A 13475-nucleotide genomic window follows, 5' to 3' on the forward strand; every position below is an offset into this window, starting at 1 on the left:
AGAGGGGAGGGGGTGGGGGGATGGGTTAGCCTGGGGATGGGTATTAAAGAGGGCACGTTCTGCGTGGAGCACTGGGTGTTAGGCACAAACAATGAATCATGGAACACTACATCAAAAACTAATGATGTAATGTATGGTGATTAACATAACAATAAAAAATTAATAAAACGGTTGTTGCTTTAAAACATCAAGTTTTGGGGTGGTGTGTTATATGCAGGAGAGCCGGCTCTTTTTAAGAAGCTTGACTTTGAAGGTAAGGAGTGAGCTAAAGCAGTAGGTAAGTGATAAAGATCTTTTTGCTCTCAAGATAGGGCATACTACGGTATAAAAGATTTACCTGAATGAATGCATTTGTTTCTGTAACTCCTTTTACACTCCAGGAATTCTGTTCTGTGAATGACCTCGCTTGGTCTGTTGTCTCTTAGACAGCCAGGATCATGCCTGCTCTTGGGTCTCTGCTACCATGATTAATATCCACTGGACTCCTTTAGGCTGCTGGCTCTTCCTCTTTCACCAAATAGTTTTAGTTGTTTCTTATTGCAAAAGTGATGTTATAATTAAAAATATGGAACTAAGATAAAAGAAAATTACCACGAATTCCACCCTGCAGAGATGTCCTCCAGTAAAATTTTGATATATAATACCTTCTTTTTTCTCTTTATATGCACTTTTATTTGCAAACATGACCTCATATACAATTTCTGTAAACTGTATTTTCATTGCAAACTCTCTTGTGAACATTTTCACTATCCTTAAATATCCTTCTCCAATACCATTTTCAATAGCGCATCATTTTTAGTTTATGTACTATGGCAAAAAAATATAGAAAGGAAATAGAAAATGTGAGTATGGTGGGTGCCTTGCATGCAGCAGGACCTTGATAAATAGTTATTTGATTGATGAATGAATGTTAGAATGAATATTTTTTTGGCTAGCTGAAGCTCTGTGTGAACTTTTAACTGCCACCTTTGGGCACATTCTGGAAATGGGTCAATGGGCATGTCTCTCAGGCCATGTAATATAGGTACTGCCAAATTATTCTCCAGAAATGTTTTAGCAGGTTACACTATACCACACTAGTGGCCCTTAAAAGGGGATTGTGGTACAAAGATACAAATGTAGGGATCTGAAGGGGTATGTGCACCCCGATGTTTATAGCAGCAATGTCCACAATAGCCAAACTGTGGAAAGAGCCAAGATGTCCATCGACAGATGAATGGATAAAGAAGATGTGGTATATACACACAATGGAATATTATGCAGCCATCAAAAGGAATGAGAGCTTGCCATTTGCAACGACGTGGATGGAACTGGAGGGTGTTATGCTGAGTGAAATAAGTCAATCAGAGAAAGACAGGTATCATATGACCTCACTGATATGAGGAATTCTTAATCTCAGGAAACAAACTGAGGGTTGCTGGAGTGGTGGGGGTGGGAGGGATGGGGCGGCTGGGTGATAGACATTGGGGAGGGTATGTGCTATGGCGAGCGCTGTGAATTGTGCAAGACTGTTGAATCACAGATCTGTACCTCTGAAACAAATAATGCAATATATGTTAAGAAAAAAAAAAGAAGAAGATAGCAGGAGGGGAAGAATGAAGGGGGGGGAAATCAGAGGGGAAGACCAACCATGAGAGACGATGGACTCTGAAAAACAAACTGAGGGTTCTAGAGGGGAGGGGGTGGGGGGATGGGTTAGCCTGGTGATGGGTATTAAGGAGGGCACATTCTGCGTGGAGCACTGGGTGTTATGCACAAACAATGAATCATGGAACACTACAACCAAAACTAATGATGTAATGTATGGTGATTAACATAACAATAAAAATTTTTTTTAAAAAAGTGGATTGTGGTAGACTACTTTATACCCAAACTTTTCTCTCAAGAATTACTTTAATAAAAGGTCTGCTGATCCACGGAGACATTATTGTAAGCTCTGGAAGGGTGAGTACGAGATTTACTCTCCACCCTCATCCTTGATCACCAGCTTGAGAGCTCAGCTCATCCCTAACCCAGAAAGTGGGGCCAAGTGCATTTCACAATTAGCATGCACACTCTTTATACAGCACTCTTTGATTCTAATATTTCAATATAGTAATATTTAATATCACAAAATCTTTGGTACATATTAGCTTGTTTTGATATAGATGCAGACAAATGCATTTGGTTTCAGAAAACCAAATACAAGCCTCATGTGCCTCTCTCTCTATGCCTCTCTCCGAGTATCTGGATCTATCTATGTATCTATATGTACAAAACACTCCAACACAATTAGAGTGTCCAAATCAAACAGCTGTTGCAGACGTGCTATTATCACTCAGGCAGACAGAAAATGAGAGTGAGGCTATCTGGGTTCATTTGTGCACTTGGCCAACGACTGGCTTTCAGGGACAGAATGTAGAGACTGGTGTGTGTCCAATAGTTCATGGCTGAGCCGCTCCTGTCAGGAAGACCATGACTTGAACCTGGCTGTGACAGTTGTTGAGCAGTATGACCTTGGACTGGTTATTGAACCTGAGCCTCAGTTCTCCCACCTGTAAGATGGGGATGATAGAAATACCCTCCTTATAAAGATTACTATAAGGCCTAAATGACATAACGGGACTGGTGATGAATAAAAATGTCTGGCAGAGAGTGTGGGACATAGGACATGTTAAATAAGAATAAGCTATTATTCCTTTCATTTTTGTTGACATAGTCTGGAAAAGAAAAGCAAGGCGAGGAGTGCTAATGAATTACCTATCTTATGTAGGTTAGTAAAGAAACCCCACAACGGTCATTTACTTTACACATAATCTAATTGAGTCAATCAAAACTGTACTGTGTCTGCAGCGCCTGGGTGGCTCAGTCGGTTACACGGCTGACTCCTGATTTGGGCTCAGGTTGAGATCTCAGGGTCCTAAGCTCAGCAAGGAGTCTGTTTAGGACTCTCTCTCCTCTCCTTCTGCCCCTCCTCCCTACTCTCTCTCTCTCTCCCCCCTCGTAAAAAACAAAACAAAACAAAAAACTGAACTATATCGTACCTACATTCTAATTTTAGTTATTTTCAAGTACCTATGTTCTGGAGGTCATAAGTACCATATAATATATATTTTAATATAATCTTAAGTATGTACATCTTTTAAATTCAGTCTTTAAGATCTGACACTTCTCTGGAAATTAGGATCACAATGGTTTTCTGTTTTAACAGGTAAGTGGATTAAAACTGCAAAAACAGTTAAAATAGGTAGCTGTACTAATTATATTTCTTTCAAGATTTTTTTCTTAGGGGCGCCTGGGTGGCTCAGTCGTTAAGCGTCTGCCTTCGGCTCGGGTCATGATCCCAGGGTCCTGGGATCGAGCCCCGCATCGGGCTCCCTGCTCAGCCAGGAGCCTGCTTCTCCCTTTCCCACTCCTCCGCTTGTGTTCCCTCTCTAGCTGTCTCTCTCTCTCTCTGTCAAATGAATAAATAAAATCTTTAAAAAATAAAAGATTTTTTTCTTAGTCTTAAGAAACAATACTAGAAACTATGCCATTATGGAGTAAATTTATGTTTTCCCTTTTTGCGTATATTGGGATTCAATTATTTATTTAAAATTTGGAAATTGCCTAGTGCATGGTATTTGGACATCAAATGGAAAAAAATTCACTTAAAATGAAATTTTTATATAACTAAAGGAATTTAAACAAAGTATTCAGCTCAGTTCATGCCAAGCAAAACAGTTATACAGATCAACGAGTACCTCCTGAGCATTTATAAATGAGAAGAGCTTCGAAGATTTTTTTTCAATTACCAGAATATAAAAAAGAAACCTCTTTTTTGTCTCACATCCCACATAGGGGGAAAAGCAGCTGGCTGATGGCAATATATAAGGAAAATCTCATCAAGAACAAAGTAAAGTCAGTCCTCACCACTAACGTGAGGAGGCTGGATGAAATGGCTTCCAAGATTTTGTCCTTATCTGAAGGGTTTTTTTTTTTATTCCATTCAGTCTTGTCCAGGCTTAAAGAGTATATTTTAAAAAGCAACGTACATTAACACTAGCTTCTCCGTAAATGACTCAGATTGCCTACGAGAGGCTACAGAAAAGAAAGACGGAGGGGTTAGGCAGGAAAGGGCAGCGATAAAACCCAAATGTTTCTTTTACTTGTCCTTGCTTTGTATGATTACTCAACATGCTTTAAGCATTGTTATAACAAAGTAAAATCACTGAAAAATAATCTTTTGCTGGAAATTCTTAAAAAAATTTTTGTTCTCTTTTAAATCTTATTTATAAAGGTTTCCAGATGCTTATCCTCACAGATTAAACACAGCGTGATGTAGCACTTACAATAATATTCGCTGCTATGAAGCCAAGAAAAAAACTACTCTGAGATCTAACTGCCTATCACCTAAAGAATCAGGGTCCAGGGAACTTTCTGTTGCTGTTAAAGGCATGATTCTCTGAAGCCATTTGGAAACAGCCTAGGTTCTCAGCAGCAACACATCTACCCTGTACTATGTCAAAGCACATCAAATGGTTGCCATCCCAAACCTCAAACAGGTTATTTCTCATTATGTGAATACATAATGAAAGGATGTGGGCAAAGAATAGAATGTAAATTGGAAGCTGACTTCTGAATTTATTAGCCAGCAGTACTTGACTAAAACAGTCATCCTAATTTCAAGAGACAGTTCCAAAGTGGTTGTCAAGAGAAAGGACAGGGTATTTTTCAAATATTTGTTCAGTGTGAATGGACTGGGCTTGCCAAAAATGACTTTTTATGCTGGCATGTGATCTCTTCGAGGGAAGTCAGCCTGAGTCACTGGATACATCAAAGGTAGAGTCCAGTGAATGGAATTCCAGCAGGCTGTGTGAGCAAGCCAGATACCTGCACTCATCTGCCCACTGCTGTGATTTCAGCCCTCCTTTTAATTACATTAAAGCAGCTGGTACCACTGGTTACTGAAGTCTTCAGATTACCTTGATTGCTCGGTCATTATCTCTAATCAGCTGCTGCTTCTCATCTTCAAACTTCTGTATAACATCCTGGAGCCGCCTTTCTGCAGCAAGCTGCTGCCGGCTCTTCTCCTCTTTCAGAGAGGAAATGGTTGTCTGAAGTTCTGCTATGATCTAAAATGAAAACAGCATGCTATAACTTCCAATTCTTCAGTGAGAGGCATCTATTTTATATGTATTTATGCTTAACAAAAGAGTGGATTTGGCAAAACTCTAATCCACAAACTAAATATTTTCAATTAACGTATCGCACACTATAACACATGAAATTCCACACAACAAAAGACTAATAAAACTGAATGGTGAACAACTGGTGAACCAAATATATTTGGAAGACATTTCCACTATAACATTCCACAACATTTACTCATCACAAGAAAAGAACATCTGTGATCTCAAAAATATGAAAAGCGTCACATTTTATTTCACTGAGAAATAGACTTATTAGAATGAAGAAAGCGCTTTGCCTTTTCTAATACTTGGAACTGTAATGACCAAATAAAATAATGAACAGGGCTCCTTCTTTATCCTTACCTAACTCTGCACAATTTTTGAGTCCTCACTAAGGTCTGGGCACTGTGTTAAATACCTTAAGTTCCTACGTCATTTACAAATGTGATTATCACCCATCTTTTACAAATGGAGAGAGAGAGGCATAGAAAGAGGCATATTTCCCACTGTCGGAGATGACATCGAACCAAAAGACAGGCAGGACTTGAACCACACAGTCAGATCAATTGCCGTACGAATTGGTTCCTCTCACTAGCCTTTTTCTTTTAGACAAGGTTTTGGTGTGGAAGAGCAGCTTATCATGACACAGTTCCCCAACTGATAGATATCCATGAAAGTTTATTCAGAGACCTCTGTAGTATTCTCCACATTGGAGAACTAGTTCTCTCCACGAATGGGTCCCCTCTAAGTTCTCCTAAGTAATCATCCAATGAAGGACCTTTTTTAATGAGCTGAGAACATGGTTCTTCCTTGGGTTTGGATGTATCCATTTCCTTTCAAATTCAATAGTGATAACTTTTTAAAAGCAGGAAATAGTTGTTTCTTCTTCTAATTAAAAAAAAAAAACAACTTAGTCCTGGTTAGAATAGAATTCCGTTGGTTCTATGGGAACAGGGCTGGTTGGTGAGATACATTGGACAAGTCAGTTATCTTCCTTGAAGTTTAGTTTTTCCAGCTAGTATTCGGTGGCAAAACTAGAGTACGATATTGTAAGACAATAAATAGAGACCGCCTGGAGTCTGCCAGAAGCCAAGTCCTGTAGAAATATTCATTGTTACTATGGACATAAATGATAGCATACTTACAATAAAATATGGAATATCTATGCTTTTAGAAGTGAGCAAACTCACTAACAAAGTTTAACATTCAGGATTTGTAAATCATCCTATGTTAAGACCATTGTGAAATAAATGGCAAAATATATAATAGCAGTACGTTACTATTTCTAAATACAAACTTGAACCTTTTGCTATGAGTGGAGGAATCCATTTACTGAGAATAAAGATGTTTTTCATCTGTTTTCTGAATTTTGATTAAATGTTCCCATTCTGGCATCAATTCAATTAATTCTCACAGCACTTCTACAAAGCAGGGAAGGTTACATTCTTATAGTGAATGTCAAAAAATGAGGCACAGAATAATCAGCTCACTCATAGTCACAGAGCAAGAGGGGCCAGAGATAAGAAAGAGCCAAATTTCCTTGGCCCAACATGAAACTTTAAGATTGATATTTTGTAAGAGCATGGAGCCAAATAGTAAAAATAACTTACTATTTCAATGACTACTGGAGCGTTTCAAGTCAAGTAAACTACAACTTTGTAGAAGTGGTAAGCTTAAGTCTGTCATGTGTTCATTGTGTGTGTTCAGTGCATGTGTGTGTGTATGCGTGTGTGAGCATATGTACACATGCGTGCGTGTATGTTTAGTGCTATGCAGTTTTAGCACGTGTCCGGATTTATATATCCACTACCACAATCATGTAATATGTTTTTAAAGTACAAAGTAATTTTGTTTCTTTAGATTAGATTAGCTTTTAATTGACCAAGACTGAAGATAAAAATATTTGCGGGTTCTTCAAGTGACCACAAGGGCATGAAACAGGGATCTCTCGTTTTCAGAAGCTTAATGACAAGAGTACATCAAAAAGAAATGAATGCAGGTTTTGGAAGGATCTATGAGCAAAGTCCAGGATGTTCTGAAGAGAGCATGCTTGTTTTTGTGTGGAAAATGAAACCTTACATTCCTGGGGGGAATAATGAGATTCTTTGGGGGAAGTAATGAGATTATCTTTGGAAAGTTATTTTAAAAACTTATGACGATGATCTAGGGAGAGTGTCAAAACATTTCAGGTGAAACACGGTAGGTAGATGAGTAGATAAAGAGGTTGACAAACTGACAGACGAGATGGATACAGAGAGGTGGCTAAAGTGTGGACAATTTTTAAAACCAGAATTGAGATTTAAGATTGAGAAATAATACACCTGATTAATATGCTTTAGGTAAAGAACAAAACTCACTTGATTTTAGACATAGAGTAAAAGACTATAGATTATATTCACCTTAGCTCAGTGCACGTAACTGGCACTTAATATTTAAGTAGTGGAACTATAATCATACTAAATAAAAATAATTATTATCCGACAAATTACACTGAGATAATCTAGCCTTTCATAGAATAATGATATAAAAAGTTTCTGAGAAAAATCATAACTAATCTGTGCAATCATAAACCCCACCAGTTTTGACTGAATCATAATTAAAAATCATAAAACAAAATGTCACCACTCAACTGAATGTTTACCCTGCATTCAGCTTCAGAGAAAGAAGTGGATTCGAACATTTCCATATGATATTAAAAATTAACATTTTGGGAAGCAAAAGGAGAGCTATTTCAGGCTGATGCTGTAAGCAACCTAACTGGTGAAAGCTCTAATAGTTAATTATTGTTAAGCAGTTAACACTTTGCCAAAAATGTTCATGGGTCTTATTAAGTCTTAAAAATAGGATTCTGAATAGAGGTTAAAATTTCATCTTTAACTCACTTTGATGTTTTTCAGATTGTACTACAGCTTGAGATCTTTACAAAACTCTTCTTTAAAATACAACAGGGCATACGTGGGAAGATTTGGCGGACACTGAGGATCCTCATCAAATAAGTGGGAGAGTGATTCCTCAGCACGTTTTGCCTTCTGGGTTGTCACCCTGGAGAATGACATGAAGGTTGGGGGCATGTGGGACGTGTGGAATACACTCAGGCATAATCTGCATCAGCTATGTGGGAGCAAGTGAGGGCCCTGGGGGGAGCCAGGCTCTTGGCAGTGGGCAAGCTCTACTGGTACTCCAGCTCTAGTCTTGTCCACAACTACCTGTATTCTTGCAACATGGCAATATCTTTCTCTGAAAAATGGCGATGGGGTGAGTCAGTTGAGTGGGGACAACTGTGCTAACATTGAAAAGGCAAGGTGAGTATGTAATATTAAGACAAAACGAACAATATGTGATTCTGATGGAAATTATATTCGGGAGTGTGCCCAGAGATGACACAATCATTGCCATCAAGATGAATGTGGAGAATCCCAGAAGGGGCACAGTCCTGGGTATGCCACGGGCTTGGTGTTCATGGTCCATTAGATCTTAAAAGCTTGATAAAATCTTAAAGATTAAGTAACTTCCTTTAAGGGAGGAAAATATTTAAAATATTTTCCAAATTTAACCTGATGATCTCCTGGATACCAATGCATTCATTATGAATGCATTCATCATATTACTTGAAAAAAAATTTTGTCAGAGAGGGTTGTTTTTTCGTTTTTTTTTTTTAAGACTGATAAAGAGTTAAGCAACTTTGCTTCTGGGACAATGCCAGAAGTTAGATATGAGTTAGAGATTCCATCAAACTATCACTGGAACACAGAAAAAGTCAGTCCATGGTTCTGTTTGTAATGTTCATTTTCAAATAATCTGTCTCTTCAGCTTGATTGGACTGTAGACCAATGTTTCCCAAATACCAGTACACAGATACAAATATATGTATATATTTAGATACATATAAGTATTTATATGTATTTAGAGGTGGGCAAACAAAATATTATCAATGTAAGTTTGTCATCCTTATGAGGAGGATGGACTGTCTTTTATTATATTATACTCTTCCAAAGATTTTTTTTCCTTTTTGGTGTTGTGCTATCCTTTGATGTATGAAATCATGGCTATAGGACATGATTGCTGTCCCTAGTTGGGTTTTCCTCCTCCACCTCTTCCTCCTGCTTCTTCGTGTCTTTACTTGGGAAAATATTTAGCAACCACCCCCTTACCCCCGCCTCTCCAAATTGTAGAGAGAGATTTTATCAATTCTTGAACAACCAAAAATAAATTAAAAATAACTTCTTACTCCTTCCATATCTTTTTTATTCTTTGCTTCCTCCTTCTTGTCTCTGTTCCCATTTTAATCCTGCTGCTATACGAGCTAACAGTCATTAAATGCTTTACTGGGTACTAAGCACTCTCTACTAAGCACTTTTTTGGCCTTACGTTACTTAATACTTAAAACTAACCTATGAGGTAAGTACTACTCCCTCATTTTACAAATGAGGAAACTGAATTCCAGAGAGTCCAGGTAACTCGCTCAAGGTCATATAGGTAGTAGGGCTGGTATTCAAATTCAGGTCTGTTGGACTCCAAAGCTTAGGCTTTCTTCCACATAACTTCCATTTAATTTGCTTTAATATGAACTAATCAGGCTTCTTCACACATTCCTTTAGATAAACTTAAATACTCCTGTTTACACTCTCATTATTTAAGCATTTTTATTAGCTATCTTATATCTCACTTTCGGTCTGCCTCCCCCATTTAACATAATGCAAAATAAGCAGGACGTAAGGGTATGCCAGTTGGGGATTTTTCAAGTCTTAGTTTAAACTGTAACTTCGGGAGTCATAATATTTCTTCTGATTATAAGAATCTTCTTCGGTGACTGTAAAAGAATATTTCCCCATGTTCCTTCTTCAAAGAAGGTCTGAGATAATGGCAATCAAGAAATATCACTATCTTTTAGGTAAATACATATAAGTCTTCACTGAGACAGAGACAGTTTGCTTTCCAAGTGGGATGTAAATTATATGGCATATGCACATTTTAGAAATAATTGTATAATCAAAGAAATTTTATGAGAGCTATCCCCAGAGTTCTGCCATATGAAAAACGGGAGGGACTGAGCCAGGCCAGTGGCATCAGGTTGTGAGCTTCTGCTCCCCAGTCTGACCCAGGTGGGGTCCTGGCTTAGTCACTTGCTAACCCGTGTGTCCTCAGCCCTCTGAGTCTCATGTGTGAGCTCAGCTCTCTGAGCCTCAGTTTCCTTAAATGGGGCCAATAATAGTTCCTAACCCCAGAGTTATCATGAATGAACACTGAGTCAACATGGTTAGTGCCCCATAAAATTCTTGATTTTATTACTATTTTGTTGTTGTGTTCCTATTATGACCACTGTGTGGTAACTTATAAAATGGCACATAAATTTCAGTTCATGGCCACACATCACTGTGTATATGCAAACATACTAGAAAGAGCTGATTTTAAAATCATTACATATGATGCCCCCCAAAGTGAAGTGTTTAACCTATCCATCTATACAATGAAAATGAATATTTTTTATTCTAGAATTACTCATAAAACTAAGGAATGCTTGAGATTCCCTAGATGACACTATAGGATATTATTACAACAACTTATACAGAAAAAGTATTTTAAGCATCATATGTCGAGTTGAGACAGGCATTCAATTATTGGCCTTCTACTAAAACTACTAGAACACCACCAAGAAGCAAGATATGAATGTAGGGATTTATAATTCTTCTTTTCCCCAAAAGGAGTCAACAGTTGAGCAGCTAACTTAACCCAGAACATTTATCATTTTGAACTTTATTGCTAAGCAGTCTTTAGGTACAACTAAATGGAATATTGCAAAAAAGCACAGATGGTATCAAACTGCTTACATCACAATGTAGGTGTGTATTTCCCGCCCTTGTGAAATATGTTGCAGCCTGGGCTTGTTCAAGTGCACTGGCTGGTTTTACAACATCTGAGAGTGTGTGTGTGTGTGTGTGTGTGTGTGTGTGTGTGTGTGTGTGTCTTAGTCCAAATGGTTCAATATGCCTAATTAAAAAAATCTTTTAAGAAGGCCAAAATATTAAAAGCATATATTATTTATCCATGTACCCATCAAAAATAGGATACTGACCCATAAAAACAATGAAGAGAATTAAGTTTAACTCTAAAGTACAAATGGTTTTATGTGGAGGTTTCTTTTTTGTTTGTTTTGATTTTGCTTTTTTTTTTCTTTCAACATTCTTACCTGTGAAGATTTGGCAAGCTTCTGAGTGTATTCCTTCTCAATCTGCTTCAGCCTGCTGTTGGCCTGAAAAACACACGTACATGAACACACACACACACACACACACAGTGACCTGTGAGCTTGGTATCTCTTCCACATGCCTATCACCAGGCAGCTGGGATGACTGCCAGCCGCACCGCCCTGCTGGGGCAGCCAGAAAACCACAGGGCTTGTCTTTGATCTCACGCCAACTATTCATCACTTAAAAAGCAAAAAGCAAAAGCAAAAAAAACCTCTCCTGCCAATTATGAGACAAACACAGACTTCTGTGGAGAGAAAGAGAAAGCGAGAAGAGACAGAAATAGACCTAGCAAGAGTGTGAGCGCTCGGAAGGTAAAGTAGGGAGCAGCAGAAGAAGCGAAGGAGACCAGAAGGCAAACGGGGGGAGGGGAAGGGAGGGAGAGAAACAGGAAAAGGTAAATTTCATCCTCTTTCCCACCGTTGAAAGATGAAAGAACTAGGTACTCCTGGACAGAGGCAGATAGAGACTCACCTAGCAAAGACATGCGCCCCCCCCCTCTGCCGAACACACAAGAGCTACTTTTTTAAAGCGACAAATATATCTACATCAAACAATTTTCATGTCCTGGATGGAGGGTGGCCTTCCCAGAATAAGTCCGCGTTACTTAGAACCCGACTATCTCTTCTGCCACTCAAGTTCCCGTCCTCCGCATGTGACCCGCTGTCCTGCTCTCCGGAAGCCTCTGGGAGCGTCACCGCATCCTGAGTGCTCGGAAACGGCTCTGTGACATGCCTGGACTGGGCCTTTCTTCTCATTCATTGTGCAAAAGCACCAAGGAGGCCCTTCCGACCTGAATGTGTCTTCTACCTCTAGAAGAGCTTTGGTCATTACTCTCGAAGTTTCCTTTCTCTGTTCCCAGGTACCACCCCCCCCAGCCACACACACACCTGAACCCTGTCTTGTCTGTCTGTCTCCGCAGCTCTGGCTGTTGGGCTGCTCAGGCGTATTATCTTTTTTTTTTTTGTCATTTCTATTTTCCATTTCTTTGTCTTTTTGATCTTTCACAAGGAGTTCTCAACTTTTTTTTTTTTTTAAGATTTTATTTATTTATTTGACAGGGAGAGACACAGTGAGAGAGGGAACACAAGCAGGGGGAGTGGGAGAGGGAGAAGCAGGCTTCCCGCCGAACAGGGAGCCCGATGCGGGACTCGATCCCAGGACCCTGGGATGACCTGAGCCGAAGGCAGACGCCTAACAACTGAGCCACCCAGGCGCCCCGAGTTCTCAACTTCTAATTTTAAACTTTCTACTGGATTTAAAAAAAAAAATACAGCCATACTATTCGTAATTTCCAAGAGGTTTTTGTTGTTGTTGCTGTTCTCTGAGTAGCATCGTTGATCCCCTTTTTAAGTTGAGGAAATGGAGACACAGAAAGCTTAAGTAACTTGCCCAGCATCACACAGCTAGGAAGTGATGAAGCCGCTTTAACCCCCCTCAGCGGAGCATGGGGGCTCCACCAGGCAGAGCACATTGCTTACCTCTGCTGAGGTTATTAGATCCATATACACTTAATACGTATCTGAATGTCCATATACACATACAAACACTTTTCTGCTCTCTAGAGCGTCTGTTTTTTTCTGAGTTCCTTTTATGTATTTGCTTTGCCAACCAGTTTTGTCTCTGTTTTTCCCTTTAGAAACTCTCCTCACTTGTCTGGTGACCTTTCGTATTTAAAGTGAGGCCTCTACAACAGGCAGGCTTGGGATGCATGGACATCCCATCACAGGGTGTCTTAGAAGGGCCTGGACTCTCCCATGCCCGTCTCTGACTGGACGTTCCTCTTGGGCCATTTTGCCCCAAGCTGCATCCTCCAGCCTACTTCCTGGTGGCAGAGATCTGGCTATCAGTGTTTGCCGAAGGGTATCTACGCGTTCAGGATATCGACTCTTGCACAATCCCAGTTTCATTTTGCCCCCAGCCACGCCTGCGTCCCCGCTCTCACTCCATCTCCCCAGAGAGCAAACCAGGGGTGGAGTGGGGGGAGGCAGACACGGAAACCCTAATCCCAATGTGATGGGATTTGGTGGTGAGGCCTTTGGGGGGTAATTAGGTAATGGGGTGGAATCCCCTCATGGAT

General features: G+C 39.5%; 1 protein-coding gene across 10 annotated transcripts in view; it reads right to left on the reverse strand.

The window, feature by feature from the left end:
- The window catches only part of CEP112 (centrosomal protein 112), a 456418-nt gene that overhangs the window by 84050 nt on the left and 358893 nt on the right, over positions 1 to 13475 (reverse strand). For 8 of the 10 annotated variants that reach the window (XM_025889895.2, XM_025889892.2, XM_025889893.2 and 5 more), the window contains 2 exons: positions 11338 to 11400; positions 4944 to 5093 (listed from right to left, as the gene is read on the reverse strand). The exons of 1 other annotated variant lie outside the window; for it this stretch is intronic. In XM_025889895.2, coding sequence (XP_025745680.1) covers positions 4944 to 5093; positions 11338 to 11400 — 213 coding nt within the window. The remainder of the gene's footprint in view (positions 1 to 4943; positions 5094 to 11337; positions 11401 to 13475) is intronic. One more of the 10 variants, XM_025889894.2, reaches the window with a different exon arrangement.

This window comes from Callorhinus ursinus, unplaced genomic scaffold, assembly GCF_003265705.2.
Source record: "Callorhinus ursinus isolate GAN/ISIS: 27379988/994484 unplaced genomic scaffold, GSC_fseal_2.0 scaffold50, whole genome shotgun sequence".
Lineage (NCBI taxonomy): Eukaryota > Metazoa > Chordata > Mammalia > Carnivora > Otariidae > Callorhinus > Callorhinus ursinus.